Raw genomic sequence first — 27,677 nt, forward strand, 5'->3', positions numbered from 1 at the left:
TGTGTGTGTGTGTGTGTGTTGCACTGCAAAGCCAAACCGCCCACAGCCCCTGCCTGTCAGAGAAAGAAACAGAGATGAAGAGAAAGCAAGAATGTAGGACAGAAGAAAAACGCGTGCTCTCTTGCTTTGGGTGAAGGACGAGGCGTGCATGGACCAGAGCAGCTGGCCTGCTGGGATAAGCCTGCGCTTGACCCTTCCCCAGAGAGAGGGAGAGATGGAAAGAGGGAGTGGAGGTGATGTGGAGAGAGGGAAAAAGTGTGAGAGACAGAGAGAGAAAGAGAGGAGAAGTGGGAAGGAGGTCATAGACACAGGGAACTCTTCAGGGAAAGAGGACAGAAGAAAGAGTGTATTTGTGTGAGTGTGTGTGTGTGTGTGTGTGTACGCATTTGTGTGTGAGAGGGAGCTTATATCAGTCAGATGCCTTTAATCATAAATCTCCAGACACATGCCCACACTATCTTTTTCTGTTTCTTTCTTTTCTTTTCTTTTCTTTTTATCTCCCACTTATTAAATTAGATGAGCTCATTCGCACACCGCAATTTACGCATGCGCACAACACATGCACAGTGACACAGTAAGGGTGTGTCTGAGGGAAAAAAAGAGTAATCTTCACGTCTTTACACAGACTTCTTTTTGTTTTGTCACATACGAACTGTGGTGTAGAGAGAGGGCTTCACCTCTTTGTTTTCACTTTTTTCATTAGCATGGCAAGCGTGTTGATTTCTCTTGGTGAGAGAGGAAGGGACGATTGACAGGGGGTAGTTTAACTGAAATGCTATGACACAAAACAAAGGGGAACAAAACATCTGTCTCATTCAGCAAAGAAAAGAGGAAACAAAAGCCAGAGAGAGCAAGCCTGAGACAGAGAGAAAGAAAGAGAGATTCAGAGAGCGAGAGTCATAGTTAGGGGTGAGGCAAGGCATGATGGATGTGCAGAGGACAGGAGAAGGACTGTGTGTGTGTAGCATGCTAAGGCGCGGTCACTCTGGTTATTAATATCTCAGCAGGGCTGTTTGGGGAGGTCAGGGGGAAAGGAACAGGCTTCCTGTCCCAACACACACACACACACGCAAGCACACACATACGTATACACACACACAAACACGCAAAAGCACACAGTCAGTCACACATATACATACACTAGCAGCAGGAAGCGGGGTAGGAGTTCCCTCATATTTGACATTTTCATACACACTCTACACAAACACTTCACACATCCCACACAAACGCTCTACACACCATATACATGTGCTGTACACAAGGGGTTCGCCTTGTACATAGATATGGCAGAGATACACAATTTAACAAATACTCTACTGGGAGAGTTTTGTGTCTCTGTGTAGTATTCACACACACTCACAGTCTCACTGTAACTGCACACTGTACAGAGACACATCACTACATCATGAGTATTCAGGACACACACACATTTATATTGTGTATGTGCTTACTTTGCCAATGGTACATATTTGTTGTTCATGTTGCACAATTGGTGGCACCATAGAAATTTCTCTGAAGGCATGGAACAGACACACACACACACACACACACACACACATATTTATATATATATATATATATAAATATATATACACATACACATACATACTTTTCCTAACTTCCCTCCACTCTGAGCTGGTTTTCAGTCATCATGCCTCAGCAGATCTTCATCAGTCCCCCTGTATTGCATTAGTTTAATTTAGCTGAAGTAATAACATATGCACACACACAAACACACACACACAGAGTTCTATGTGATTATCATCTGTCTGCTGAAGAATCTTGCTTACTGAGCTCTGTCTTCCCCCTGCTCTGCTGCAGATGTTATTGGTCCATCAGAGAGATGTAGTGATGAAAAAGACCAGTGCAGACAGAGCACAAGGTGCTGAATGCAGTGTGAATGAGAGAAATGTGTGATAGATATAGAAAATCAGAGTTTCAGTCCAAGTTCTGAATAATTCAAGTCTCAACATGCATTAAGCAAATGGTGAGAGCCTATGTAAATGGCAGCATTACCTGTGTTAATAATATGACTGTCTGTGATTATTAATGCTAAGACTATGAACGATGATAATATGTATGCAGGGAATTGTAAATAAGAGTGGAAAATGTGAGTAGTTCAGTGGAGTTAATGTAATGCTGTGTGAATATAGAAGTTGAAGAGAAGTAGAACTGCATGTTCTCTGCACTTAGGGCTCCCTGCGTATGTGTGTGTGTGTGTGTGTGTGTGTGTGTGTGTGTGTGTGTGTGTGTGGTTGCAGAGGGGCTGTTTGTCTAATGAGAGCTGATGGTGTGATGCTTTTTGTGTCAGTGCAGCTGCTCTCACCAACGCCCCCACACTGTCAGAGAGAGTTTAGTTAGAGAGAGAGAGAGAGAGTCAGGAACCACTTCAGTCTGTCTGTTTTTAAGAGAAGAGATATTGGAATCAACTCACAAATGAATGAGGTGGAGGAGAGAAAATAGTCAGTTAGATGAAGAGAGAGAAAGAGAGAAATTATAGATTTGAATAGAACTGGAAGGAAGTTTGAGTGAGGTTACCATGACGACACTTTCCTGACCTTTCCCTCCACAAACATGCATCATGTTCTATCCTACTGAACCTCTTCCTTTTGCCCAGGTCATAAGTGCAGTGTGTATGAGTGTGTGTGTGTGTGTGGGTGTGTGTGTCTGTGTTAGTGTGTGAAGCTTGAGGTACACAGATTGTGAAGCTTTCCTGTTATTGTCAGTATGTTTGTGTGTGTGTGTGTGTGTGTGTCTGTGTGTCTTTGTGTCTGTGTGTCTGTGCGTGTGGGCACAAGGCTTAGTGTTTGTATGTGTGTATGTGTCAGGCTGCAGTGACAAAGCCCAGAGGCTATGGAGAGAGAAATGTGTCTCCATCCGGCACATACACTAGCCTAACAGTCACAACAACACAGCAAAACACTGTGACCCAAGAGATCTCTTACCTCCGTTGTTACCAACCTGCACAACACACAACTCTTTTTGCTCCTTATATAAGATCAATATAAAACGTTTAACCAACTTATGGATGGAATGCTGTGTTGTTGTGCTTATGACTACAGCACAGGATTGGTGCATGGGATACGTATGGTGCTTGGGGCCAAATGCTTACGATGGGTGCCATTCATGGAGTCATTCAGGGATCGTGTGTGAGAGTGGACAGTGAATAAGCTGTGTGAAGACAACTTTCTCAGTCAGTGCAAATATACTGATGGCCATTTCTCAGGTTAACACACACACACACACACACACACACACACACGCACACTTAATCCAGTTGTAACCAGAGAGAGGGCGAGGGAGAGAAGTGAATGGTAATAATAATTTTTATGACCAGTGAAAACTCATGATCGAATTATTTCATAATGTAGAGATGGTGAATGAGGCTCTCAGGCTGTTGTGTAGCAGGACTGACTGACATGCAAGACCAGCAGATACAGGTAAAACAATCAGAATGGCATTTGAGTGTGTTAGCAAAGCAGCTGAAATTGCTTTAACTGATAGTTCATCCTGGCAACATTCCAGACTGATGGTGCATGATCACTGATACGAACAAGGTTATCTGCATCCAGATAACAGGCTGCAGATGGAAATCGGTACTAATGACAGATATGTGTTAGACTGCACTCTGCCTCTCATCTCCTTGGATTAGAACAGTCATTCTGTTCTGCCACACTGATTTCATCACAGCTGTTGCCTGTGCTGCCTGTGTTACCTGTGTTATGTATCTCATAAGCAGAAGCACAGACAACACTTCTATCTCTCCTATACCTCCCTTTGGACCAGGTGTTTAGGAGGAGTAAGCTAGACAGAGTGAGAGGGGGAGACCTAACTGAAAGTTGAAAAGAGAGAGAGAGAGAGAATGTGGGGAAAGAGAGACTGTTGATTTGTCAAGGGCACTGGTTCCTCTGAGACAGATGATGGGAGGCAGCAGGAGTTGTGTGGCATTGTACCGTCAGCCTGTAGGACGTGAGAGAGACTGGCCTTCAGTTAATACTCACCAGGGTCCTATCAGCACACGCACTGTGTTCACCAGCACACACACACACAGGCACACACACACTGACCCAGTTAGATTCAAAGAGACAAGGAGAGAGGCAGAAAGAGAGAAGAGATTTTGGGGCGATGGAAAGAAAGAAAAGAAAAGAAAAGGTAAACTACTTTTGACTGTTTGAATATTATACTTCCCCTCTCAGGCCTGTGTAAATTTTCCGAACTGTTTGTTGCTCTGTTGCCATCACTAGCTGCTCTAAACAGATGGAGAATATTCCTCTCTCTTGCACACTTTATCACTGATTATTATTTTCATAACAGAAAGGTATTCACTCACTAACAACATTGTGCAAACAGTCTTTTCACACATCTCTGATAAGTCTGTTCCGTGAATTCGTTGAGTCATTTTATGCCCATCGTGCACAATAATCCATTGATCGTCGTAAGTCTGTCAACTGGTGACTAATGGCCCTATTCTGTGTCAGTTTGATAAGAGATGCATTTGTATTTTCTATATCTGGTACAGTCAGACCACTAAACATCACTGAATGATGTCACGGGCAGTGGCAGACCACAGGCCAATCAGTCAGGCCAGAATGAAGTGACGGTGATATGACTCTGTGACTCTCTGCATCAAGTGTCTCTCCAACTGTCTGCTCCTGGATTGTCTTCCATACGATCAAGTGGCTTATGTAATGTAGTTATAAATAGCTAGACTGGTAGACAGGGGTTGACCCACGGTTTGCTACTCCGTGACATGATACTGGAGAGATCCTCCTCTGGGTTGAGTGACATGGTCCGTACCCTCTATCAGGTATCAGGCATCAGGTAGCAGTTACCTGTCAACCTCACCTGGCCAAAGCATATATGTGAGTGTCTGTGTGTCAGACACAAAGGGACTCCAGCAGCTAATCACCCCTGATGGTGATATGTGTGTGTGGCACGCTCATTCACCTCAAGGCTCGGCAGTAACCTCCACCAGTTTTGTCATTTCTCCGTCTCATAGCGGAGGTACAGCAGTAGGAGAAGCAGTGCTAAAGTCAACAGGAGAAAAGGGGTGGTGTGCAGGCTTTGGAGGAGAGATGGAATAATGAGTAGGACCACAGGGAAAGGAGGAGAGCAGAGAAAAGGAGACAGAGGAAGAAAGCACAGAGTGGCTTGGTACCACAGACTGCTAGGCTACAGGTGAGCCAAAGCGCTGGTATGGAGACGTTGTCCAGGAGTTCTTACCCGCGTTCATGCTTTTTCTTCACTGGCATTCCATTATTTTCTTGCATGTAATTGGCGGGCAGTTTGTTGAGAACCTGTCCAACCTTTATAAGCCAGACAAACAATGGACCCACCCACTTGTTCAGTGTATCTATGAAAATGACTCAGTCTTGATCTCTTTAGAACATACTGGAATGCTGGATCAAGCCAACCTGTCAAAACAACCAGACTCTAAGTGCATATTTACGTATATCATTTCACATGAAGTTTTAACTCTCCGTTAGGCTGCATTGTTTAGTTTAATCCCAGGACTAAACTGGTGAATTACTTAAAACAAGTCTTGGATCGGTTCAAGTGATGAGGGATATGCTGTAAAATGTAATTATTAAAATAACCAAACTGATGCCAGAGCATTTGATTGGTGTTACTCACGGTCTTAGTCAGTGGCTTTGTGCCTGGTTCCTTAGTGTGAAATGTTATCATATAGCTGTAGGTGGGATGAATTGAAATATCAAAGTGTTCCCACGCAGAAAAAAGTGCAATGGTTTGGACGAATGAGACACTGACAGAGATTACGGTATTGACAGTTTAGAGGGGACTCGGTGGGAACACTTTAAATACACGACTAGTACCACGTATGGTGGGCCGTTCCCATGGAAACGTGCAAAAGAGTGACATTACTGCAAGGTGTCGTGGGAGGAAGAGGAGGAAGAGGCAGTGGACCGGAACAGGCACACACACACACACACACACACACACACACACACACACACACACAAACCAAATAGCTGGAGTACAACAGAAGTCTATGGTGAATTAATGTTGGTCCATTTTTCCTGCGGACTCACTGCCAGTTTAATGTCATTCTGTGTGTCCAGATGAATGTCAGGATCGGCTTTAGTGAAACTAATTCCATTAAATGGCTTCTTTGACTGTTTCTCCTGTCTCTGTTTTCAGCTCTGCTCACTTGCCAGCAGTGAATCTCAATACATTTACCTTATATGTTGCTTCCTGTCTTCCACTGCTGATTATTTCAAGTGAACTATTTTGGCTTTTCCCAGAAAGACAGTTAGTTGTGACACTAAATTTAGAATATGATGATGTCATCTTGCCTTAGGAAGTGCTGTTGACTGCAGACACCTAATAAGAGTGTTGAAGAGAGTTTAGTGATTGTTTTGTGAATGATATCTCTATCTCGCTCTTTCACTCTCTTATTCTCTTACTCTCCCTGACAATCTCTCTCCTCATGTGGGAGGTGACAGAGATTCGCTGCAACCTGCTCTATACTAATGTCATACACGTTAGAGATGTTATCCCAATATTGCTTACACACTCAGTGACCTCTAGCGTGTGAGCGTGTATTTCTCTATATGTGTGTGTGTGTGTGTGTTTGTGTGTTGTAGAGGTCTCACAGCGACTTGGCATCGTCACAATGGCATTTTTCCAGCCAGTGCTTGTCGCCCCCGTGCTGCTATTTTTATCCTTGTGGGCTAAAGGTGTGTGCGTGTGTGTGTGTGTGTGTGCGTGCGTGCGTGCGTGTGTGTCCGCATGCGCATGTGCGTGTATGTCTGTGTGTGTGTGTATGTGTGTGTGTGCGTGCGTGCGTGCGTGTGCGCGTGCGTGTGCGTGTGCGTGTGCGTGTGTGTGTGTGTGTGTGTGTGTTTGTTTGTCCGCATGCATGTGTGTGTCTAAGTCCTGGTTTGCTTTACAAAAGCCCTGTAACCGGACTCTGTCCTCTGTCTCTTTACACAGTATAATTTTAGACAGGGATCTGAAACTTTCAGCAGGGTGTCAGGTGACCAGAGGTCTGCTCTTTTTTTATTCTCTTGTCCATGCTGAGCAGAAACAGAGGGGTTTGTAAAGCTACACACAAACTGTGGGGTCACTTTCAAGCCCTCTAAGCGGTGGAGCCGCTCCATATGGCTCCGTGTGGTTAATATGTTAAATAGAGGACTCCTCAGCGAGAAGGAGAGCGCTGCTCTACGCATGGCGGCTTTGAAAAGGGAGTGCCATACTGATTTAACACACTTCAAAAAGGCTTGAACATGCCCTAATACACATTACACACTGTCAGCCCATGCCCACAGCTTACACAGTGTGGATGGCCAAAGCTGGTATGTGGAGTGGACATGTACACTGTAATCACATGTGGATAAGCATTTACATCCATCACACAATGAGGACAGGTAAATGTTCTTTGCTTGGGAGCATATTTTTCTCGGCTTAAAGGGAACGACCAAACTAAAATGCCGAGTAAATAGATAGCGCAGGTGTGTCCACCTGCAGGTGTCGAATTGTGAGCTAACACAGAACATCCATCCTGACTTCAGTCACATATAGGGTCTGGGCTGACGGTCTGTTATTTTGGCTGCTTTAGCTGGTCGTGTTGTTGGAATTGAACTGTGGTCATATATCATGTTTACCTGATGTCTGGGCCTTGGTTTGAGATTCAAGACATAGCAGATGAGCAGTTCAATTGAATGTGAATGTCAATTTCAATTTCGTCACAAGCGCTACGTCTGAAACTTTAGAAAGAGGGATAGGATTGCAGTGCATAAACAGCCTATGGCAGCTATGTAAGTAAAGTGATGTACAGAAGACAGTACATAGACAGCAATCTGCTGTTTCCTTCATTCTGGATGCAGTCGCAGGTAGGTTTGCTTAGGTTAGATTTGTTCTTCATTCAGGGTTGTATTCTCACTCTCATCATGTCTTCTGCTGGGTATGTTATAAATGTCAGGAGATATTCACAAGGCTTTTGTGCCATCTTTGTGCTGGGTTATATCCTCTGTTTAGGGTATTTTTTGTATGCTGAGGATTACATTATTTGTGCTGAGGTGTATTCTTTCTGTGTGGCTATAGAGGTGTGGTCTGTGTGTCTATGTTTCTTGTGTTATGTGTCAAATCTGTTGTGGTATTGGTGTATGTTGTCATGGGTGTATATTGTTGTGTAAGTGTTGTAGCATGAGTGTGTATTATGATTATATTGCTCTGGATAGATGTATGGCTATATATTGTGGTATCTTATGTCAGCATTGACAATTTTGTGATGTGTGTGTATTGTGCTGTATATTATGGTATAGTTTTGTGTTGTGACATAGGAGTATATGCTTGTGATTAGGTATGGGTAAATTCGAACTGTAGCTGAAAGATGACAGGAGAGAGAGATGACAGCCAGTTGTGTGGAAGAGAGGAACGCTGACAGTAGAGAGAAATGACGGCCAGTTCTGTGGAAGAGAGGAAAGATGCCTGTTGGAGCACAACCAGTCAAATGATGCTGACTCACACAGGCCTCTTACTGTGAGTTACAGAAACCCACAGAGAGAGGAGTGGGGAGAGAGAGAGAGAGAGAGAGAGAGAGAGAGAGAGAGAGAGAGAGAGAGTAAGGAAGAGAGAGGAGGAGGAGGAGAGAGAGAGAGAGATCTGTCTCCTTTTTCTTGACTCCACACATGTCTGTCTATTTAATACCATATGAGGCAGAGGCTTGCTGACACGCAGAGAATGATGGGAACTTCCTGGCCAAGCAGACTGGTCAACAGATTGGACTAGATCATTTTGTCATTGCCAGGAGCTGGAAGTGCTCCCCCCAGAGAGAGCGAGTGTGTACGTGTGTGCGTGTGCGTGTGCGTGTGTGTGTTTTTTTTTGTGTGTGCATATATCCTGACTGGACATATATTGTAATGGCTCTTGGTAACAGTTCACTGGTATCCCTGCATCCTCTGGTATGCCTTTATAGCAGCCTGTAGTCATGATGAAAGCTCAAAGGAATAGTCTTAATGAAAAGTACACTAAGGACGGATTGTTTCGTAAGACAATTCTGCAAAAGCTAATTTTCTCATGTTGTACAGGAAAGCCATCTCCCGGTCAGGTCTCCAGCATCTGGCCCCAGTCCAGAACCCATTCCCCACCCTGACCAATGGACCAGGCAAAGAGCTACGCACAACAGTTGACTGGAGTGTGAGTTTACCCCTCTCTCTCTCTCTCTCTCTCTCTCTCTCTCTCTCTCTCTCTCTCCCTCTCCCTCTCTCTCTCTCTCTCTCTCCCTCTCTCTCTCTCTCTCTCTCTCTCGCCCTCTCTCTCTCTCTCTCTCTCTCGCTGCTTCCCCCTGAGTTTTTCCAGCAATCCTGGGATAGAATGCAGTAAAATGCCCTCATCGCCACATTATTATTATTTATTTATTTTTACATAAATAAGAATAACACTACCTGTACATATTTTACTGGTTATTCATAATTTGTGGCGTGTGTGTATATAGTAGTAGTATTTTTCTTATATAGGGCATCATACCCCACACAAGCCTACACAAAAACTATAGAGCTAAAAGCTTCTACATGCAGATAATGCAACCAGATGACACTCTTGTTATGTATTGAGGAGTGTGATACAGACAGTTAGCAGCTAGAGGACTCTGTAATAAATAACTGTTGCTTCTCTTGTTGTACTGTGGACTCTTCATGTACACAGATGAGTATAAAACAGCAGGTTCAGATGGGTTTATGCACACCTCAGCACATTCAGGCCAGTGGGCAGCGGCAGTCAGGGGTGGAGGGGGATGGGTTTGGTCTGCCTGAGACCAGCAGCATGGTAACAGAGTGTCTCATAAATCCAGGTGTGGAGGGTTGGGTGGAGAACAGCGGGACACTTCCTGTACGTCAGCGCTGGCCTTTCTCTCTCTCTAGGCTCACAACATGTACTGTGCTGCTATTAAACTTTAATGTGGCCTGCATAACACTGCACCGTGTGTGTGTGTGTGTGTGTGTGTGTGTGTGTGTGTGTGCGTGCGTGTGTGCGTGTGTGTGTGTAGATGGAAATTTGCAAGTCATCTTGAAGTGTTTTTTTGTGTAGTGTATATGTATAATCCAAATGTTAATAAATTTTTTAGCGGAGATCCAGTCAGCTAGAATGAGTAACCCTTTCCTAGCTTAGCTTGTGCTCTGTACAAAGAGGTGCTTGTTCAAGTAGAGTCTTGACAACCTCTTTGGCATGCATGAACGTATGTATTGGAAATGTAACTCTTTTGCCCTGTGTATGTGTGTGTGTGTGTGTCTGTGTGTGTGTGTGTGTTCACAGGAGAATGCAGTAAATGGGGATCACCTTTGGCTGGAGACTAACTGCTCTGGAGATCTGTGCTACCTTGGAGAGGAAACATGCCTCGTCAGGATTGCAGTGAGTTTCACAGTTAAACTGAGAAAAAATGAGGGAGAGAGAGAGAGAGAGAGTCCAATCATGCAAAAGGAAGGTAAAAATATCGAGGCTAAAAAGGTGTCTTTTGAGAGAGAGTCAGTGTATTGACAGTGCATTGAGAGGACAGGGGGTAGAGCAAGGCTAACGAGATCTACCATTAAAGTGCTTCAGCAGTAATATTTCCTTTCAGGCAGTAATGCTCAGCTCCCTTGTATTGAATAGAAAGAAGCTGCTATTAGCCTGTGAAAAGGACAAAGACAGGTAGAAATGGGAAGCTTAATGTTCCCCCTGTCTCCCTGTGTTAAAGATAGGTGTTTGCTTTTTGATGTTTTCAATTGCTTTGGCAAGTCTTTTCTTACCACCTAAGCCGAGGCAAAAGGCAAATTTTCCTGGCGTGGAAAGAGAAGTGTTTTTTTATAGCTGAGGGAGGAGAGAAAAGAAGGAGAGTGAATTAGAGTGGGGGGGGGGGGGTAGATCTAACAAGAGGTGAGCAGGCGGATGGATTTAGCTCTGTTTACGCTCAGTGAGAATTAGAGGAGTCAGTGATGAAGATAAAGAATTGCTCTCACAGTTCTGTGGTGCGTCTATGGTTTTCTTTAAGAAGTCAGCTCCCCGGAGGAAATGTGCAGCCTGTAAGATCGTGGTGCATACAGCCTGCATCGAACAGCTGGACCGGGTAAACACAAACACAAACACAGAGTCACTTCCGCTGCACAAACTCATGTACATACTACCCTGAAACATCCTGCTACTCTGTCACACTGATGCAAATTCAATACCGTTGTGTAGTTTTTTCACTCATTCAAACCCTTTTTCTTCTCCTTTTGTTTCTCTGTATCTCTCTGTTACTCTTTCTCTCTCTCACACAGATAAACTTTCGCTGTAAGCCAACCTTCAGAGAAGGAGGTTCCCGTTGCCTTAGGGATGTAAGTAAACCATTTTCATTACATTAACTCGTTTGGCTTTTAAAATGATCAGCTCCCCTGGCTTAAACTGGCAAAATGAGGCTGTTTGAACGAAAATGTTTAAAATCGCTCACTGTCTGGATGTTTTCCCAGGTTAGATGTGTTGTCTTTCCAAATGCATGCTCGCACTCACACACACACACACACACACACACACACACACGCTCTGCCTAAATGTCATTTCTGTAAACGTAATTCCTTTCCCTGTCTAGAGTGTTTCCTGTGAAACTATGCTTCCTGTAAATGTGTTTGATGTCTACACATGTTCCTCTGTGTAATAGCAGAATATATTAAGACATCACTGGGTTCACCGGCGCAGACAGGAGGGCAAGTGCCGTCAGTGTGGGAAGGTCAGTCCAACACAGACATACACATTCACATGCCTTACTGACAACAGGTATGAAAATATGGTTGGAAGCTTTAAATTCTAGCCTGTCCATATCCTGGAATACCAAGAGTGTGTCTCAGAATAATTCATTCTCTCTCTCGCTCTCTCTCACACTCCTGCAGAGTTTCCAGCAGAAGTTCTTCCACAGTAAAGAGATCATAGCAATCAGCTGTTCCTGGTGCAAACAGGCAGTGAGTCCCCTATGAGTTCAGTCAGTGCTCTAAGTATTCCCAGAGCGTCCATGTGTAGACTTACTCTGACTCTTCTCTTCTCTTCTCTTCTCTTCTCTTCTCTTCTCTTCTCTTCTCTTCTCTTCTCTTCTCTTCTCTTCTCTTCTCTTCTCTTCTCTTCTCTTCTCTTCTCTCCTCATCCCTTCCCTTCTCTTCTCTTTTTTCGTGCAGTTCCATAATAAGGTGACATGTTTCATGTTGCATCAGATTGAGGAGCCGTGTTCTCTTGGGGCTCATGCAGGAGTCATTGTACCTCCCTCCTGGATCATCAAAGTCAGGAAGCCACAGGTACACCAGCACTAGTGTCAGCTCGTATCAGCCTCACAGGCACTGTGTGTGTGTGTATGTGTGTATGAGAGAGATAGAGAGAGAGAGTGTGTGTGTGTGTGTGTGTGTGTGTGTGTGTGTGTGTGTGTGTGTGAGAGAGAGAGAGAAAGAGTGTGTGTGTGCGTGTGTGTGTGTGTGAGAGAGAGAGAGTATGTGTATGTGTGTGTGAGTGTTTGTGAGTGTGTGTTGCCTACAGATCTGTTTGGAGTGAGAGGAGATGTAAGGAATCAGTAAGGCTTGCTGGTCTGTGTTTGCATTAACGTAAAGACATTTTAATGAGATGTGACATTAAGACTGCATTAAGAGGGAGACAGTATGAGTGAGGCAGATCCATGCTTAGCTCATGCTTCTGTTCATCAGGGTTTATCTGTATTGCAGTCTGTATCATTACATGCCTCAGTGTTCACTCCTTCATCCTTACACTCACTATTTAAAATCAAACAAACGCACATCTGGCTTCAGTTCCTGCATTTGCACATTTCTGTGTTACATCAAAACCCTTCTTATCAGAAGAAAAAAAAAAACACAAACCACAAAAAATTCCACACTTTGATTAAACCGGACATAGTTTCCCTGTTTGTATCATCTAATACAGAGTTTGCTGGGAGGTGATTTGTCACACCCACTGTAGACAGATTCAGATATATATTCAGTTGTTTTTTGATGTGTGGGATGACCAGAAAGTTGATTTGTATATCTGTGTCACTTTTGAAATATGAGTGAAATACGAGAGGTAGAACGACGCAAGTAAACACATCCAAAACAGTCAAACTATGCCAACACCACAATAAATACCAATAAATGCCAAGCACACTAAACTCACGCATGAAATGTATGCTAACCACAAACTGAGCTAAACAACAAATGTATGCCGCATGCTATGCTAACTCAGAAACTTGCCCCAAACAATCTGAACTGATGCATGTTTGATAGAGGCTGATGTGGAAGAACACTGTTTCAAAAATGAATAAGGATACTGTAAATAAATGAATGTCTAGTTTATATGATAGTAACATTGATAGCAAAGACATGGAAAGGTACATTTTATTTAAAGATGTGCCCTGTGAGTGAGCAGTCAGCTAGAGAGCAGAATATGGCAGAGAGGGTCTCTCTTATACATGTGTAGGTCCTGCTAAAGGTTGAATTGGGACAGGTGTGTACAGTGTGCGTGTGTGGGTCAGAATCTAGCCGCTCCGTCTTTCTCCTGTCTCCCAGAGCTCGTTTAAAAACTCCACCCGGAGGAAAAAAAGGACCTCGTTCAAAAGAAGGACCAGCAAAAAGGGTACAGATGTGAGTAGACACTTTTTATGCCCCCTATTGGCAGGTTTTTCTATAGCTTATATGTAGAGTACACTTCTATACACCTATACATACTTTCACAAACTCTGTCATTCTCACACACACACCTACAAACGCTCAAACTCACACTGACTAACGTACAAACTCATACTCACACACTCCTATACACACATTCACACACTCACAGACATTCGCGCACCCTTTTGTATTCTTGTAAACACTCAGACAATTACAGATACATTCTTGAACTCACACAGAAGCAGGGAAAGCTTTTGCTAATTGTCAACTTGACAGGTGTCAAATCCTTTGCATTTGGGCCCAGTCCAGAGTCTTTAACTGTTCCCCTTGGCCTCTAGAAAGTTTTGACTAGTAGCACGTAGGTTCAGTAAATGCAGAGTCACTTAACGATAAATTAAATCCATCCAGTCCTCTCAAATTTGTAAGACGGTTCTAGGGGAAAAGTCATTTTACACTGGGCCTTGGTCCTCATCAGTGCCAGAGTAGCTACAGAAACCTTGGTCGGCTAAAGGAGCCCATCCGTCTCATAGCTCTGCTCCCCATTCCAAATGACGTCTGTCTCCACAGCACAGCCGCAGAGCAGGTGTGTGCGGATGGGTGTGTGTGTGTGTGTGTGGGTGGGTGGGTTTGAGTGTGTCTTTGTATGTGTGTCTGCACTAACTTTTTTATGGTTTTGTCTGCAGGAGTCTAAGTGGCGTCCCTTCATGCTAAAGCCTCTCCCGTCCCCGCTCATGAAACCTGTTCTGGTCTTTGTAAATCCCAAGAGTGGAGGTAACCAGGTGAGAGTGTGAAATACTATATGATTGTGTTCATGTTTTAGGAAATGGTTGTAATCCAATATATAATCCAGTGATTATGATCATTCTCTTCTTCTTTATCTTTTTTTGTTTCTCCTCATCAGGGAACCAAGTTGCTACAGATGTTTATGTGGATTTTGAACCCTCGACAGGTGTTTGATCTCTCCCAGGGAGGGCCCCGAGAGGCGTGAGTTTCCCTCTCTCTCTCTCTCTCTCTCTCTCTCTCTCTTTCTTTCCATCTCTCTCTCTCTCACACGCAAACAGTGCACATGTATATGTTTCCTTCCTCTTGTCCTGTGAAATAACACCTTCCTTTGATTATGAGCCAGAACTCTACCATACATACACAAATAAAGTGACACCTCTGGACCACAGATCAGAACAGTCGACATTTCCAAGTTTCAGGGCTGGGTAAAGTTTGTCTTATTGTAGCCTGGCTCTGTCTCGGCTCAGTAACTCGGCGTGGTGTTTAATTGAGCTATTTTTCTCTGGGCACTTTGACAGGCAGAGCCAGTCAGACAAACACTGCCATGTACTGTTTTTCTGACGGTGGAGTTTAAAGTGGTAGTCAAGGAGAGAGGGCAAGAGAGAAACAGAGAAGAAACAGAGAGGGGTAGAGACAGGAAAAAGAGAGGAGGGTAAATGGAGAAGAAGGGAACGATGGAGAAAGGGAAAGAGAGAGCGAAGCAGAGAAAAGCAGAGGAGGAGAGAGAGAGAGAACAGAGGGATTAAGGAGGGCAGGACTCAGCTGGATTGCTCCAGGGTCAGAGAGCTAACTGCTATGAGAAGCCTGACAGAGCTGTGATTAAACTCAGTCTGAACAAACACAAAAAGATACCAGCTCTCAGACATGCTTAAATGTGCTGGATCAAAGAGACACCAGCACTGAACCACGCTCAGACAGACTGGAATAAAATGCCAGCAGCTCTGAGATAGGCTCATATATATTGTATTTAAACAGAGATCAGCAATGCAACATGTGTTAAGATAAAAGGAACCTGTATACTCCAAATTTACTTGACTTGAAGACCCGTTTATAGACAGAGGCATTTTTAAACTCCCGACTGGAGGAGAGGTATATCGAACCTCGAGACATAAGCTGATCCATCATAAGGAAGGAGTCCAATAAGGAGCTTATTTAGATTCACCTTGTTAAAAATACAAGAGAAAACAGAGAGATGGCATTTGAAACACAGAGGTTTGCATGTGAGAAGCATCAGTGTTATAGTAACCTATCGTAACCCACTGTGCCTGTTGGAAAGAGAGTGACCAGAACACTTTGCTATGAGAGACAGTGTCTTACCACTGACATGTACTGGCAACAACTACCAACGGCACTAACTCTTCATATTGCTGTCACAGTTTGGAGTTGTATAGGAAAGTGCCAAATCTGCGGATACTTGCCTGCGGGGGAGATGGAACGGTAAGAGTGCAATGTTGTTATTTTTTGGGGGGGGCAGGGGGTTGTTTTGTTTTGTTTTTGTTTTTTGTTTGTTTGTTGTTTTGGGGGGTGGGGTGGCAATTAAATATGTATATGTATGTATAAATATTGTATATGATTTGTTGATAGTTGCTGAGTTAAAGCCTTGAGAACTCAACAGCTCTCCCTAGTGAGAGATGAAGGAACAACAGTCTTGGAGGTGCTCACCTCTTTGCTGAACATGTGATGTGAATAATGATTGGCCTCTTAAGGCAGAGCAGTAATAGTCTGTATTTTCCAGTGTTTTCCACTGTGGTGGTGATGATATAGTAAACATGTGTGGCTACGGGGAATACTCACGCCCGTGGTGGGTTTTTAGGTTATAACTCAAGCCCAGAGCACAGTGCACTGTTTTGGAGGACTTAATAGAGAAGTGTTTCTTTCAGTTTCTGTTCAGTTTCAGTTTCAGTTTTATTAGTCATATGTAGCTTGACGCAGGTCAACGGAACAATGAAATGTGTTGGACGAGAAAACAGGTCAGCTCAGCAATAAGAGCACTAGTCGTATAAAATATAGAATAAAGATATGAAAAATTGTAAATAAAATTGGGATGCGATATGAGTAAAATATAGCACTATATACATATATGAAAATGAGGATTAATCTGTAAAAGTGATGAGTATATACAACAATATTGCACATTGGGTATGTCGTAGTCCTGATTCAATAGCACCAGTCATGGTTGATAGTACATTTTTATGTAAACAGTGCAGTAAACAGTAACCAGTGCAGACAAGCAGGTAAGCAAACATGCACTGTGGAATATTTAGGTTGGAGCCATGTGGAGGTCACTTGGAGGGGCCTTCCCAATAAGTAATTTGGTGCACACAAACAGAATGTGCGTTGGTTTTCACAAGGGCTGAATGCTATGGTTTCTGACTGAGTGAGATCATATTGACAAAGGTGACAACAGATGATCTTGCATAGTGCATCCTAAATAGTGAGGTATACCTTTTTGAAGGAATGCTAGCTAGGGTACAGACGTTTGGAACAGACTGACTGTGCTGTGGTTTGCAGGTGGGCTGGGTCCTCTCTGCTCTGGATGAACTTCAAATGAATCCTCAGCCCCCTGTAGCCATACTTCCTCTTGGGACAGGAAATGACCTCGCCAGAACGCTCAACTGGGGAGGGGTGAGTCATTCTTTGTCTGTTTACACCAGATGACATGTTGGGAAAGAGAGAGAAGCAAAGAGAGAAAATTCAAACTTGCATAGTTGGAAATTACTTTGACCCATCAGCTAGAAACTGTGTTATTTTTCCTCTTGACATTTAGAGCATCCTTTTCACTACCCAGACTTCTAACGCCGACTGTGAAGCCATTATCCAACTCCAGTATTCAGAAGAAACTTCCTTTCCTTGCAGACCTTTTCTCCAGACTGATCTTCCTAAAAAGGAATGGAGGAGAGCGGTCTCATCTGACCTGCCAGCTTCTCTTTTCTCTTCTTTTTTCTTTTTTTAACCTTCATCTGTCCACGTAATACATTGGACAGCGTTCATAAAGAGCATGAGACGAGATGCCGTGTTCTGATCCGAAGTCACGTTGGAGATTGGAATAGGAATTGTAATTATAAGTTTATTTGTAATTGTAATTATAAGAGCTGTGTTGCTGTAAGAGCCATCACCCATGTGCTGATATCACCAGTTAATATATCCAAATCTGTCACTTATCACTTTTTAGACATACCTCATAGGATTTGTCAAGCTTTTTGGATGTGTTCCCTCTCAAAACTGCCTATTTCACTCAATGTAAGAATAAGGGGGTGATAAAAGTGTGTCACTAATGCTAATTCACACCCTTGCTAATGAGTGTGGGCTAAAAATAGCCTGAGCTGTTCTTCCCAAGCTGTGGCAGTGCTGTGCTGCTCCAGGCCAAGCACGGTGAGAGGTATGGGTGCTACACATGGGAGACATGGTGGGAAGAACATGGGGACTTATTTGCAGTGATCATATTCACTAATGAGCACCGAAAAAAAAACAAAGAACAAGAGCTAGTGTACTCCTCAACGGACATGGATCCCTTTCCACATTGCAGCAAAAAGAGGTCACAGCTGGGGATGGGTTTGAGTATTAAATAAATGGTACTTAATGGCAGATATTATAGGTTTTACACTTTATATATGTGTGTGTGTGTGCGCATCTGTGTGTGTATGCATGTGTGTGCGTGTGTCTCTGTGTGTGTGTGTGTGTGTCTCTGTGTGTGTGTGCGCGCATGTGATTGTAATTGTGGGGAAGGATAGAGTGTATGGTTGTTGAAAAGGCCGTTATTACATGCTCTCACACTGCCATTGCAAATGAGGGGTTGAAGAGCTTGCCGACACTGACCTTGATGTCTGGTGCCTCTTCCTCTCTTTCATTTCAACCAAAGACCAATTGCTATTATTAGTACACAGATTGCTATAACTCATCTGCCTTTTTTCTCATACACTTTAAGTGACGGTTAAGTCATCTGAATTCATATCAAGGATCCTTATTACTCCCTGAGTCAACAGCTCTGTAGCCTTACATAAGACCATGGACAGAGAACACACCTTATTAACATTTTATTCTCTCTCTCTCTCCCTCCCTCCCTCTCAGGGCTACACAGATGAGCCAGTGTCAAAGATCCTGTGTCACGTGGAGGATGGGTCAGTGGTGCAGTTGGACCGCTGGAACCTGCAGGTGGAGCAAACGACTGCACAGCCAGAGGAAGGAACTCAGAAGGTGACTGGGGTCACTCAAAGGGCCCTCAGAGGTTAAGGATAGGATAGGGTAGGGTAGGATAGGATAGGATAGTGGTACTCTCATGTGTCCAGGTGTGATTTAATGTGTCCATTCTCTCATTTGGCATCTACAGTAGTTTGATATTGCAGTGGGGATAGCAAAAGAGAGTTTTCATTGTTGCTAGCGTAAATGAAATGCCACACGTTTTATTCGGACTTCAAGCATGTCCTTTGTATGGAATGGTTAGTTATGACCATTTCCCAGTATAAAAGCAGTCCTTTTTCACACAAGCCAGCCAGATGGCAAGCAGAGAATTCAGTCTGGCTATCTGAAACTGGAGCTTGGCCTGTCTCCAGATGTTTGAATTAGCATCGCCTCTTCATCCACTCACCTTCGCTGATTTACATGTGGAATGGATAGGTGAAGGTAGAAATAGCTACTCTTTCAAAACTGCACGTGTCCATCTGGTCAATATAAAGACCAGTGTAAATGAACAAAAGGCTATGAAGAGGCATAGGTTTTGGAGATTATTTGATTTGGACTTAACATCAAAACGATCGCTTTTCCTCTTTCTCTCTCTCGCTGTAAACGTGTGTCTGTGTGTCTGTGTATCTGTGTGTGTATGTGTGTGTGTATTTCTTCAGCTCCCCCTGAACGTGTTCAATAACTACTTCAGCCTTGGCTTTGATGCCCATGTCACTCTGGAGTTTCATGAGTCCAGAGGTCTGTGATGAAGCTCAAAATTTCAGTTTCAATTTTGGAATATGTCAGAATTTTCGTGATTAATTATGACTAATTAAATAAATCAAAGAAGATGTAACAGTTTTCAATATACAATATTCTTAACAAATTAATCGTTTTAAACAGGAGAGGGATTAACTGAAAGCAGTTTAGCAGCTTTCCACTGCTCACAGTAATGAGCTCATTTGTCTGTTTCTCATGACAGAAGCCAACCCTGAGAAATTCAACAGCCGTTTCCGCAACAAGATGTTCTATGCAGGGGTGAGTAGAGTTCTTGTCTCTTACACTGAGTGAGTGATTAGAGACAGGGGCAAATGTAGAGCAAGAAAGAAAAAAAGAAAGAAAGAAAGAAAGAAGGAAAGATGATGAGAGAGTGGGAGTGGGTGTGTGTGGGTATGTGTGTGTGTGTGTGTGTGTGTGTGGTGTGTATGGGTTTTTGTCCCTGACAGTGACTGTGTCCTTGTCCCTCAAGGCTGCGTTCTCAGACTTTCTGCAGAGGAGCTCCAGAGACCTGTCTAAGCATGTCAGAGTGGTGGTGAGTGTTGCCTCATCTTCAGTGTGTTGCCTTCTCCGTCCTGTCCGCCCGTGTTTGACAAGTCCTGTCCATTCCGTTTGGACCAAAAATAATGATGCCACAATGACATTTTTGACAGTCTTTAAAAAAATGTGACGTTCTTCCTAAAAATATTCTCACTATGCTTTCCTCTGTTGGTCCTCTGGCGTTTTCTTCTTACTTTCTATCTGTCTCCTCTCTTCTGGCCTTGAAAGTGTGACGGAACAGATCTCACACCCAAGATCCAAGAGCTGAAGTTCCAGTGCATTGTCTTCTTAAACATTCCCAGGTGTGCACTGAAGTTTAGGCCTTATGTCTATATTTGTTTTGTGCTGTTTTTGTGTCTGTAGGTTTTTTGAGGTGTTTGTGTGTGTGCATGTGTAAGTTTTACGATTTGTCTGTGTGTCTGTGCCCCGTTGTGTATTAGTCTGTGTCTGTTCATGTATGTTTAAAGGTTTGTATCAGCCTGTGTTTGTTGAGGTCTCTTTGTCTGTGTTAATGTGTGTGTGTGTGGGTGTGTGTGTGTGTCTTGTCCTTAGGTACTGTGCAGGGACCATGCCCTGGGGCAACACAGGGGACCATCGTGACTTTGAACCACAGCGCCATGACGACGGCTGTATCGAAGTGATTGGCTTCACCATGGCTTCCCTAGTAAGTCATGTTAGACCTCTTTAGATGATGGATAGACAGTTATGCATTAATGGCTAGATGGATGGCTGGATGGATGAATATGGATGATGGATGGATATGTAGATGCCCAAGGTAAAAGTGGTACATTGGTAGAAGGTGTTCAGTGAGAAGGTGTCATCCCATCCCACCTGACACTGAAGGAACAGTTTATGTTTCTGTAATTCATCCTCTGGTCCACCAGGCGGCACTGCAGGTTGGTGGGCATGGGGAACGGCTCCACCAGTGCAGGGAGGTGACTCTCACCACCTTTAAGACAATCCCAGTGCAGGTGGATGGAGAGCCATGTCGCTTGGCTCCCTCCACCCTACGGATCTCCCTCCGAAACCAAGCCAACATGGTGCAGAAAAGCAAGAGACGCACATCAGTACCTCTGCTCAACGAGTGAGTCACTGACATACACTGCAAAGAAAATCGCACACAAACTCTCTTTTTCTCCTTATAGTGTTTGTGTATATGTGTGTTCATTAACAAACACACACATACACACATGCAGAATATAGTGTATACACAGTTGGAGGGAGGAATTCATACGCAAATACACAGTCAGAGAGAGGTAATAAACTTCAAAGTCTGGGTGGCTGGGAGTGACTTTGTGACTCAATCCTAACACTGCGGATTGTCAGTGTTCTGCCTTAGATTGAGCTTTAACCTGTGATGTTTTTCCTCTGCTTCATGGCAGTCCCATCTTTCAGCACTAACCTCTGTGTCCGTGGGTTCTACTCATACGATTAGAACTGCACTCCTGTTTGTGGTGTTTAGCAGCGTCTTAGTGACCGTCTGTCTCTCTCTCTCTCTCTCTCTCTCTCTCTCTCTCTCTCTCTCTCTCTCTCTCTCTCTCTCTCTCTCTCTCTTCTTCCCTCGGTGTCTGTCTTTTTTTTTTTACTGTTTGTCTCTGGCTTTCCCCCACTTATCTTTCTGTCCTTATTCGTCCTTACTCGTCCCTATACTCTTTCTCTTTGTACTGTGTTGTGTATTTCCTGTATGCTGCTCTGCTGCAGTATTCAGAAAGTGTGTGCGGCTGACCTGCGCCGTCTCTCTGCTCCCCCTGACTCCTTCTCTGTGTAAGTATTTCTCTCTGCATCCCCCTTTTGCCCGCCCTGCTCACAGTCTGTCCGTCTGTCCGTCTGTCTGTCTGTTTGTCTGTCTGTTTGTTTGTGTGTGTTCATGTGTTTGAGTTTGGCGTGAGAGATTCCTGTCTAACTTCGCATAAAGTGCAGCATCTTCATTTGCGTGTGCTGAGTCTGTATGTGTGTGTGTGTGAGTATGCATATGTTTGTCTCTGTGTCAGTATGCACTAAACTAGTAATCAATATATGCTTTAACTCATCTGTGTTTTCTCGCTTCAACACACAGGGGGGATGAATTACAGGAAGTTTTGTATATTCTGGGCTAGGTATCAGGGAGTATAATGGATATTTAGACTTTAAGGACCCATAGGAAGACTAGATATGACAATGCATTATTTAAACCTTTTCTTTGATATTATGTTAAGAAGTTAATATGTTCAGTTAAAAATTTCGGCTGGATTTCGATCTCGCCTTATAAATCTTAAGAGGCTATATTTACCTGCGAAATAGATGTGTGCACTGCTCAGCCAAAAAGTGATGTAAGAGGTAGTGTAGTGATAATCAGCAAAACTCAGCAGGATAAACTGAAAGTATTTTAGGCTCTTTTTTCAAAAATCTTGCATTGTTACTGTCAGCTTTAGAAGCTTCTGGAGCTGTGCATGTATGTTTTGATTATCTCTGTTCTCCACTTGTGTTTTCTATACAGTCCACATGCAATGCCTGAGCGTCTGCGCTTGCGTGTCAACAGTATTAGCCTGCAGGAGTATGAGAGACTTCAGTTTGACAAAGAGCGCCTGCGAGACATCTGTGAGTGACCTCATTACCCACAATCCACCTGGAATGTCCATAACACAGAAATAGAGACATTTATATGAAAAAGTGTGTGTCTGTCTGTCTCTTTGTTTGTTTGTTTGTTTGTGTGTTTATTCAGCCATCCCAGTGGGGATTGTGGTGGTTAGAGGAGACTGCGATCTAGAAACTTGTCGGCTCTACATTGACCGACTGCAGGAGGTGAGACGCTGACTTTACTGATGATTTACATTGCTAACTGCACCACGCTTTGCTTGGTTTCATAATGTGAAAACACTGGCTATGCCCTCACTGTGAGCATTTCACACTGCAGAGCTATTTTACCCTCTCTCTCTAGTTTGATCCGATGTTTAGCTGAAAGAGACATACGCAGCAGTGGCTGTGGACCTTACACTGCACCGCACAGTGGAAAATGACACTGTACAGAACTTCAGTGTTACAGTAAACAGCAGTAAATAACCTGTTTTCTTCTCTGAATGAATAAAATATAGAGGCAAGAGAGAGAGAGAGAGAGACGGCTGTGATTCAGCTGTGCTCTCTGCTTCGCTTCTCTTGTTGTCATAACAAGACCACAGACAGCCACACTTCTGCTCTCCCTTGCCCTCACCACCTCTCTTTTATACTCTTAATCTTGTCATTTCCCAGTTATCTGCATCCATTTTTTCACAGCTTATGTTTTCCCCATGGCTCTTTCTGATTGCTGGTTAAAGAACTGAGTTCGCACACTGAATAATGTCTGTTAATTATGTAGAATTTAAAAGACTTTAGTTTTGTATATTGAATAACAGTGCTGCTAACCTGAATGCGTGAGATTAACATTACAAAGAGATTTGTACATAGGGTTTATATATTTATAAAATATATAAATATATATTATCTATATATTAATAATTCTACAGGTTTTGTGGAAACAGGTGAATAGTGCTTTTAGTTTTGTTGACAGCCTTGTTTTTGTTTCAGTGTGCAAGTAATTGTCAAAACCTCTAAATCAATAAAAAACTGGTCCTTCTTTCCTACTACCAGCACTCTGTTTAATATTTAATGCACCCTGTTTGTGTCCCTGACAGGACCTGCACCAAGCGCCTCCTAGTGGTCATAGAGTGCACTATCAGGTAAACATTCTTTACACTAGTGATTCTCAACTCCAGTTCTGGGGGCCCACTGTCCCGGACATCTTTGTTTTAATTCAGGACACCTGGTTCCACTGATCAATTAATCATCAAGCCCTTGATTAGCTCAATTAACTGTGATAATGCAGAGTCAAAACAAAGACATGCAGGACTGTGGGCCCCCAGGGCCGGAGTTGAGAATCACTGATTTACGCAAAAAGGTGGAATGGTAGCACCTTTCAAATATGGTACAAGGGCTAATATACTAATATTGCACTGGATTTCACTTCTCTTTTTCGCTTTCTGTCTTTCTCAGGATGAAGATAGAAGCCTAACACGGCCAGGTTCTTTGCATGGACTGTCTGCCAACTGGAGTTTTCTAGACTGTGAGTAAATCAAGCCCTGGCCAGCCAGCCTGAATACAGCCACATAAATGAAAGTTTAACTAATGCTTACCCACTTTAATTAGCATTTTCTTTTTGCTTCATAGCCACATCTGCTGATAGGTTTTATCGCATAGACAAGGCTCAGGTAAGCCCAGGCAACATACTCCTCTACGTATTACATGGCAGTGAGAAGTACTGGTATGATGCAATTTAGCTTCTCTAGTTCTTATAGTGTGTGTGTGTGTTTGTGTGTGTGTGTTTAGGAGCATCTGCACTTTGTGACTGAAATCTGTCAGGATGAGATGTTCATCTTGGACCATGAGGCTCCGGCGGTCACTCAAGGCAGATCTCCAGGGATGCCTGATGTAGTGACAGAGCCCAGTTCAGGGTGAGTGACGAGTGGAACTCCCCTCAGTAAGGTGAACAGTGATTTATACAGACTAACAGCAGGCGATTAGTAGGGGGATGAGAAGGGAATGCCATCCCCCTTGTTAGCGAAATGACCAAAATGCACCCCCCTTGTTAACCTGCCACCCCCTATATAATCTATAGAGTGGTGTCAGTGACCATTGATTGTTCTTGAAGGAGCTTATAGGACTGTAAGAACAGTAATAGTAGTAGTGTTATCTAGGCAGACTTTATATACTGCTCTTGGCTACTCCCTAACATTTTCAACACCAAAATTCAAAATGTCCAAACAGACATTCAGCATTCCGTTAGTTGTGCACAAAACAGTGGCAAGGGCCTGTCAAGCACTGAGGAGGTATTTTTTTATTCAGTCATTTTTATTTATTTACCTTTGTGAAATATCTGTAGTTCTACCGAGTCTAGTGGCTGTGTTCATGTATTCAGTCCATTCAGCTTTGAGACACCTACAGACAGGCAGTTAGACAGAGTGAAAGGTGACAGAGTTAAAAGTCCGAAATGCTGTAGTTACTGATTATACAGAGAGAGGCATTTTTATCACTTCTCTGATAATAATTTTTATGACGTACTTCCCTAATAATAATTTTGACAGATGTCCTTTGTCAAAAGAGAGTAATACCAAGTATTCCAGAGCTGATTATTATCATTTTTATAAATATCAAATTTCCTTACCAATATTCACATATCCCGACATTCTCGAAGTAGCTGTTACTCCACGAAAGGAGGGTGATAAGTGCTGAAATGCAAGTGATGATGTTTATTATTATGACTCATGTTGTTTTTTCTCATTGCAGAGTTCCTTTAACAGCTGAGGAACAAGGTAAAGTACAACTTCAGGGGAGGGCAAGTCTGGACTTGTTGAGTAAGGACATGTGAGCATGTCAGGAACTACTGTCAAACTTCTTTGCCAAACAAAAATCACGTTCCAAATTCCAAGAAAGGCGTAGATGCTTGGTAATACCCTGTAGAGATATTGGTTTTGAAGTCATAGATCAGGTGATGTGGTTACGTGTTTATGCAAATTAGGGTTTTTTTTTTAGTTCCTCAACTTGGAGAGGAAATCCCCAACTTACTCTGTATTGGGCCAGTGAGCCATAGCAATGGAATTCTTCTATACATTGCAAGCAAAACCTGGGGTTCTTCTCCAGCAGAATACACAGAGCAGTGCCAGGTGTATATGTATATGCTTTTTGAACTTACTGAGTTCTGGAAAAGATCTGAAATTAAGTATTTGAACCAACAAAATATTCCTAGATAATGTTCCACAAGAATTTGAAGTTTATTCTCTGAGCTTCTACAAAACTGACTCAAAATGTGATTGAGTTTCCCTCTTTGTTTTTGCTATAGCTTTGCTGACAGCTGCCAGTTCAGGAGACTTGATAAAGGTAACTTTTCTTGTATCTCCTGAATGTTTTTATTAAACTGAAAGTGAAACCTGGTCTGAGGCACTTTTTAGCCTGACATGACTTAGCTGTAATGAGTGCATGATGACTTGTTTCTCCAGTACATTGACTTCCTGTTTACAAAGCACTCGTGTTTTGTAACCGCAGTAAAGCAGACGCATGCACAGTACCAAAAATTCCCACAGCTTTGTCCTATACTCTAATCTGTCCCAACAGGGTATACACACAAGCAATAGCATTACCTTACATAGTAAAATACCTGCTATCTGTCATCTCTATTTCCTTCTCTTAAAAAGGTATTGGGGGGGGGGGTTCTGTTGGGTAGGGCAGGACTTTCAGTTTTACTTGGTCAAAGCACAGTCCAGTTTAAGTGTTTTGTAATACTGTTATATCATTGATGTTCTGTCTTTGACCTCTGTGTCTTTCCTTGTTTTGTTTTGTTTTGTTTCTTTGGCTTCTCTGATAATAAAATAAAGGGTGTCCACATTTCTCTCCCATGCCTCTGTCTCTTCCTCCCCCCCTTCTTCTTCCTCAGCTGTCCAGCTTTTGGAAGAGTGGGGCTAGTTTGCTTGTTAGAGATGCGAGGGGCTGCACTGCATTGCACTTGGCTGCCCAGAAGGATCACGCTGAAGTAGTCAAATTCATTCTGGAGCATGGTGAGTTCTTCTGTGTCACTGACATATATCAATGAAATTCTACATATAAATGAATAAAATATGTACAACACATTAACTATACAAGATATCATTCAGAATTCCATCACATAGCAAATCCACATGCCTTTCACATAGCAATCTCTCTCTTGCACGAACAAGCAGAGCCTGTTTTTCCTTGAAAGAACATGTGTTTCTTTTAAAGTCTATGTGATTTTTTTTCTGTGGTTATTTTCATCTCATTTGTTTTTCTATTTGTTTTTATGTCGTACAGGGTCAAAGTTGATCTTGGATTTAACTGAGAAAGAAACGTACGTTCCTGCTATTCCACTTTTCACTGTTGTGTCTTCAAATTTGAGTACTTTGAGTTTCTCACATTTCCTGTGTAATGTGTCTAAATGTGTGTGTTCCTTCAGAGGGGAAACCGCTTTACATAAAGCCGCAGCTCAGAGAGGTCACACAATATGTCGGCTGCTTGTGGAGGCAGGGGCATCTCTTGAGAAGACCGACTTCCAGGTGTGTCTTCTTTTTGTATTTTACCTGGTTTCTCACATGCTTGTTGACATGTCATGATGTCACCTGACTGGTAGTTCACACTGTTACCAGGGTTTCATTTTCAGATTGTTGTATCTCTGCAGGGAAAGACAGCCAAGGACAAGGCCCAGGAAGCTGGGGACTCAGAGTTGGCCTCCTATTTGGAGAGCCCTCACACTGGCCAGACTGTAGCACATGAAGACCTGGAGACAGCTGTATGAGGTCCTTATGGTGTGGAGAGACTTAGGATAGAGTCTCCCTTCTCTTCTCCGGCCCAGCCAACACGGCCTCCTCTACCTACGGATGTACCAGAATTGACTCACTCACTCACTCACTCAGAAAGAGTGAGACAGAGAGAGAGAGAGAGAGAGCGAGAGAGAGAGAGAGGAAGAGAGAGAGTTGAGGGTCCAGATCTTGAGTGCGGCTTGAATGCGCAAAATTTCAGTCAAAAGTAGAAGTCTCACTTACTTTACTAGTAGTGCTGTTGGTTTGGAAAATTTGTTTTGGTATTTATTCACTGATTTTTATTTATTAATCTATTTATGGAATGATTGTACTTTGGTTGGGATGGCGCTTGATTTGGCGCTGAAAAAGCCCTGTGTGTGCCTCAGTCAGTGTTAATTACATGCAGACAGAATGGGACGTGTGTGATCTGTATTGGCAGTTACATTATAGAGATCCAGTGATGCATGGATCCTGGTAAGAAGGAGATGTG

At 43.1% G+C, this 27,677-nt stretch overlaps 1 protein-coding gene across 1 annotated transcript; it reads left to right on the plus strand.

The window, feature by feature from the left end:
* Nucleotides 1–11,861: 11,861 nt before the first annotated feature.
* dgki (diacylglycerol kinase, iota) lies at nucleotides 11,862–27,183 on the plus strand. Its single transcript, XM_030771408.1, has 27 exons — nucleotides 11,862–11,930; nucleotides 12,141–12,257; nucleotides 13,512–13,586; nucleotides 14,246–14,392; nucleotides 14,515–14,597; nucleotides 15,773–15,833; nucleotides 16,908–17,021; nucleotides 18,465–18,590; nucleotides 19,235–19,313; nucleotides 19,537–19,592; nucleotides 19,804–19,866; nucleotides 20,100–20,173; nucleotides 20,424–20,535; nucleotides 20,756–20,955; nucleotides 21,573–21,635; nucleotides 22,348–22,448; nucleotides 22,573–22,652; nucleotides 23,519–23,563; nucleotides 23,877–23,946; nucleotides 24,051–24,091; nucleotides 24,210–24,334; nucleotides 25,167–25,192; nucleotides 25,720–25,757; nucleotides 26,311–26,431; nucleotides 26,703–26,739; nucleotides 26,845–26,944; nucleotides 27,067–27,183. Exons 2-27 carry the CDS (start codon nucleotides 12,165–12,167, stop codon nucleotides 27,181–27,183), a joined length of 2,247 nt encoding a protein of 748 aa, XP_030627268.1. The 5' UTR covers nucleotides 11,862–11,930; nucleotides 12,141–12,164.
* The last annotated feature ends 494 nt before the right edge of the window (nucleotides 27,184–27,677 follow it).

Source organism: Chanos chanos, chromosome 1 (genome assembly GCF_902362185.1).
Source record: "Chanos chanos chromosome 1, fChaCha1.1, whole genome shotgun sequence".
Lineage (NCBI taxonomy): Eukaryota > Metazoa > Chordata > Actinopteri > Gonorynchiformes > Chanidae > Chanos > Chanos chanos.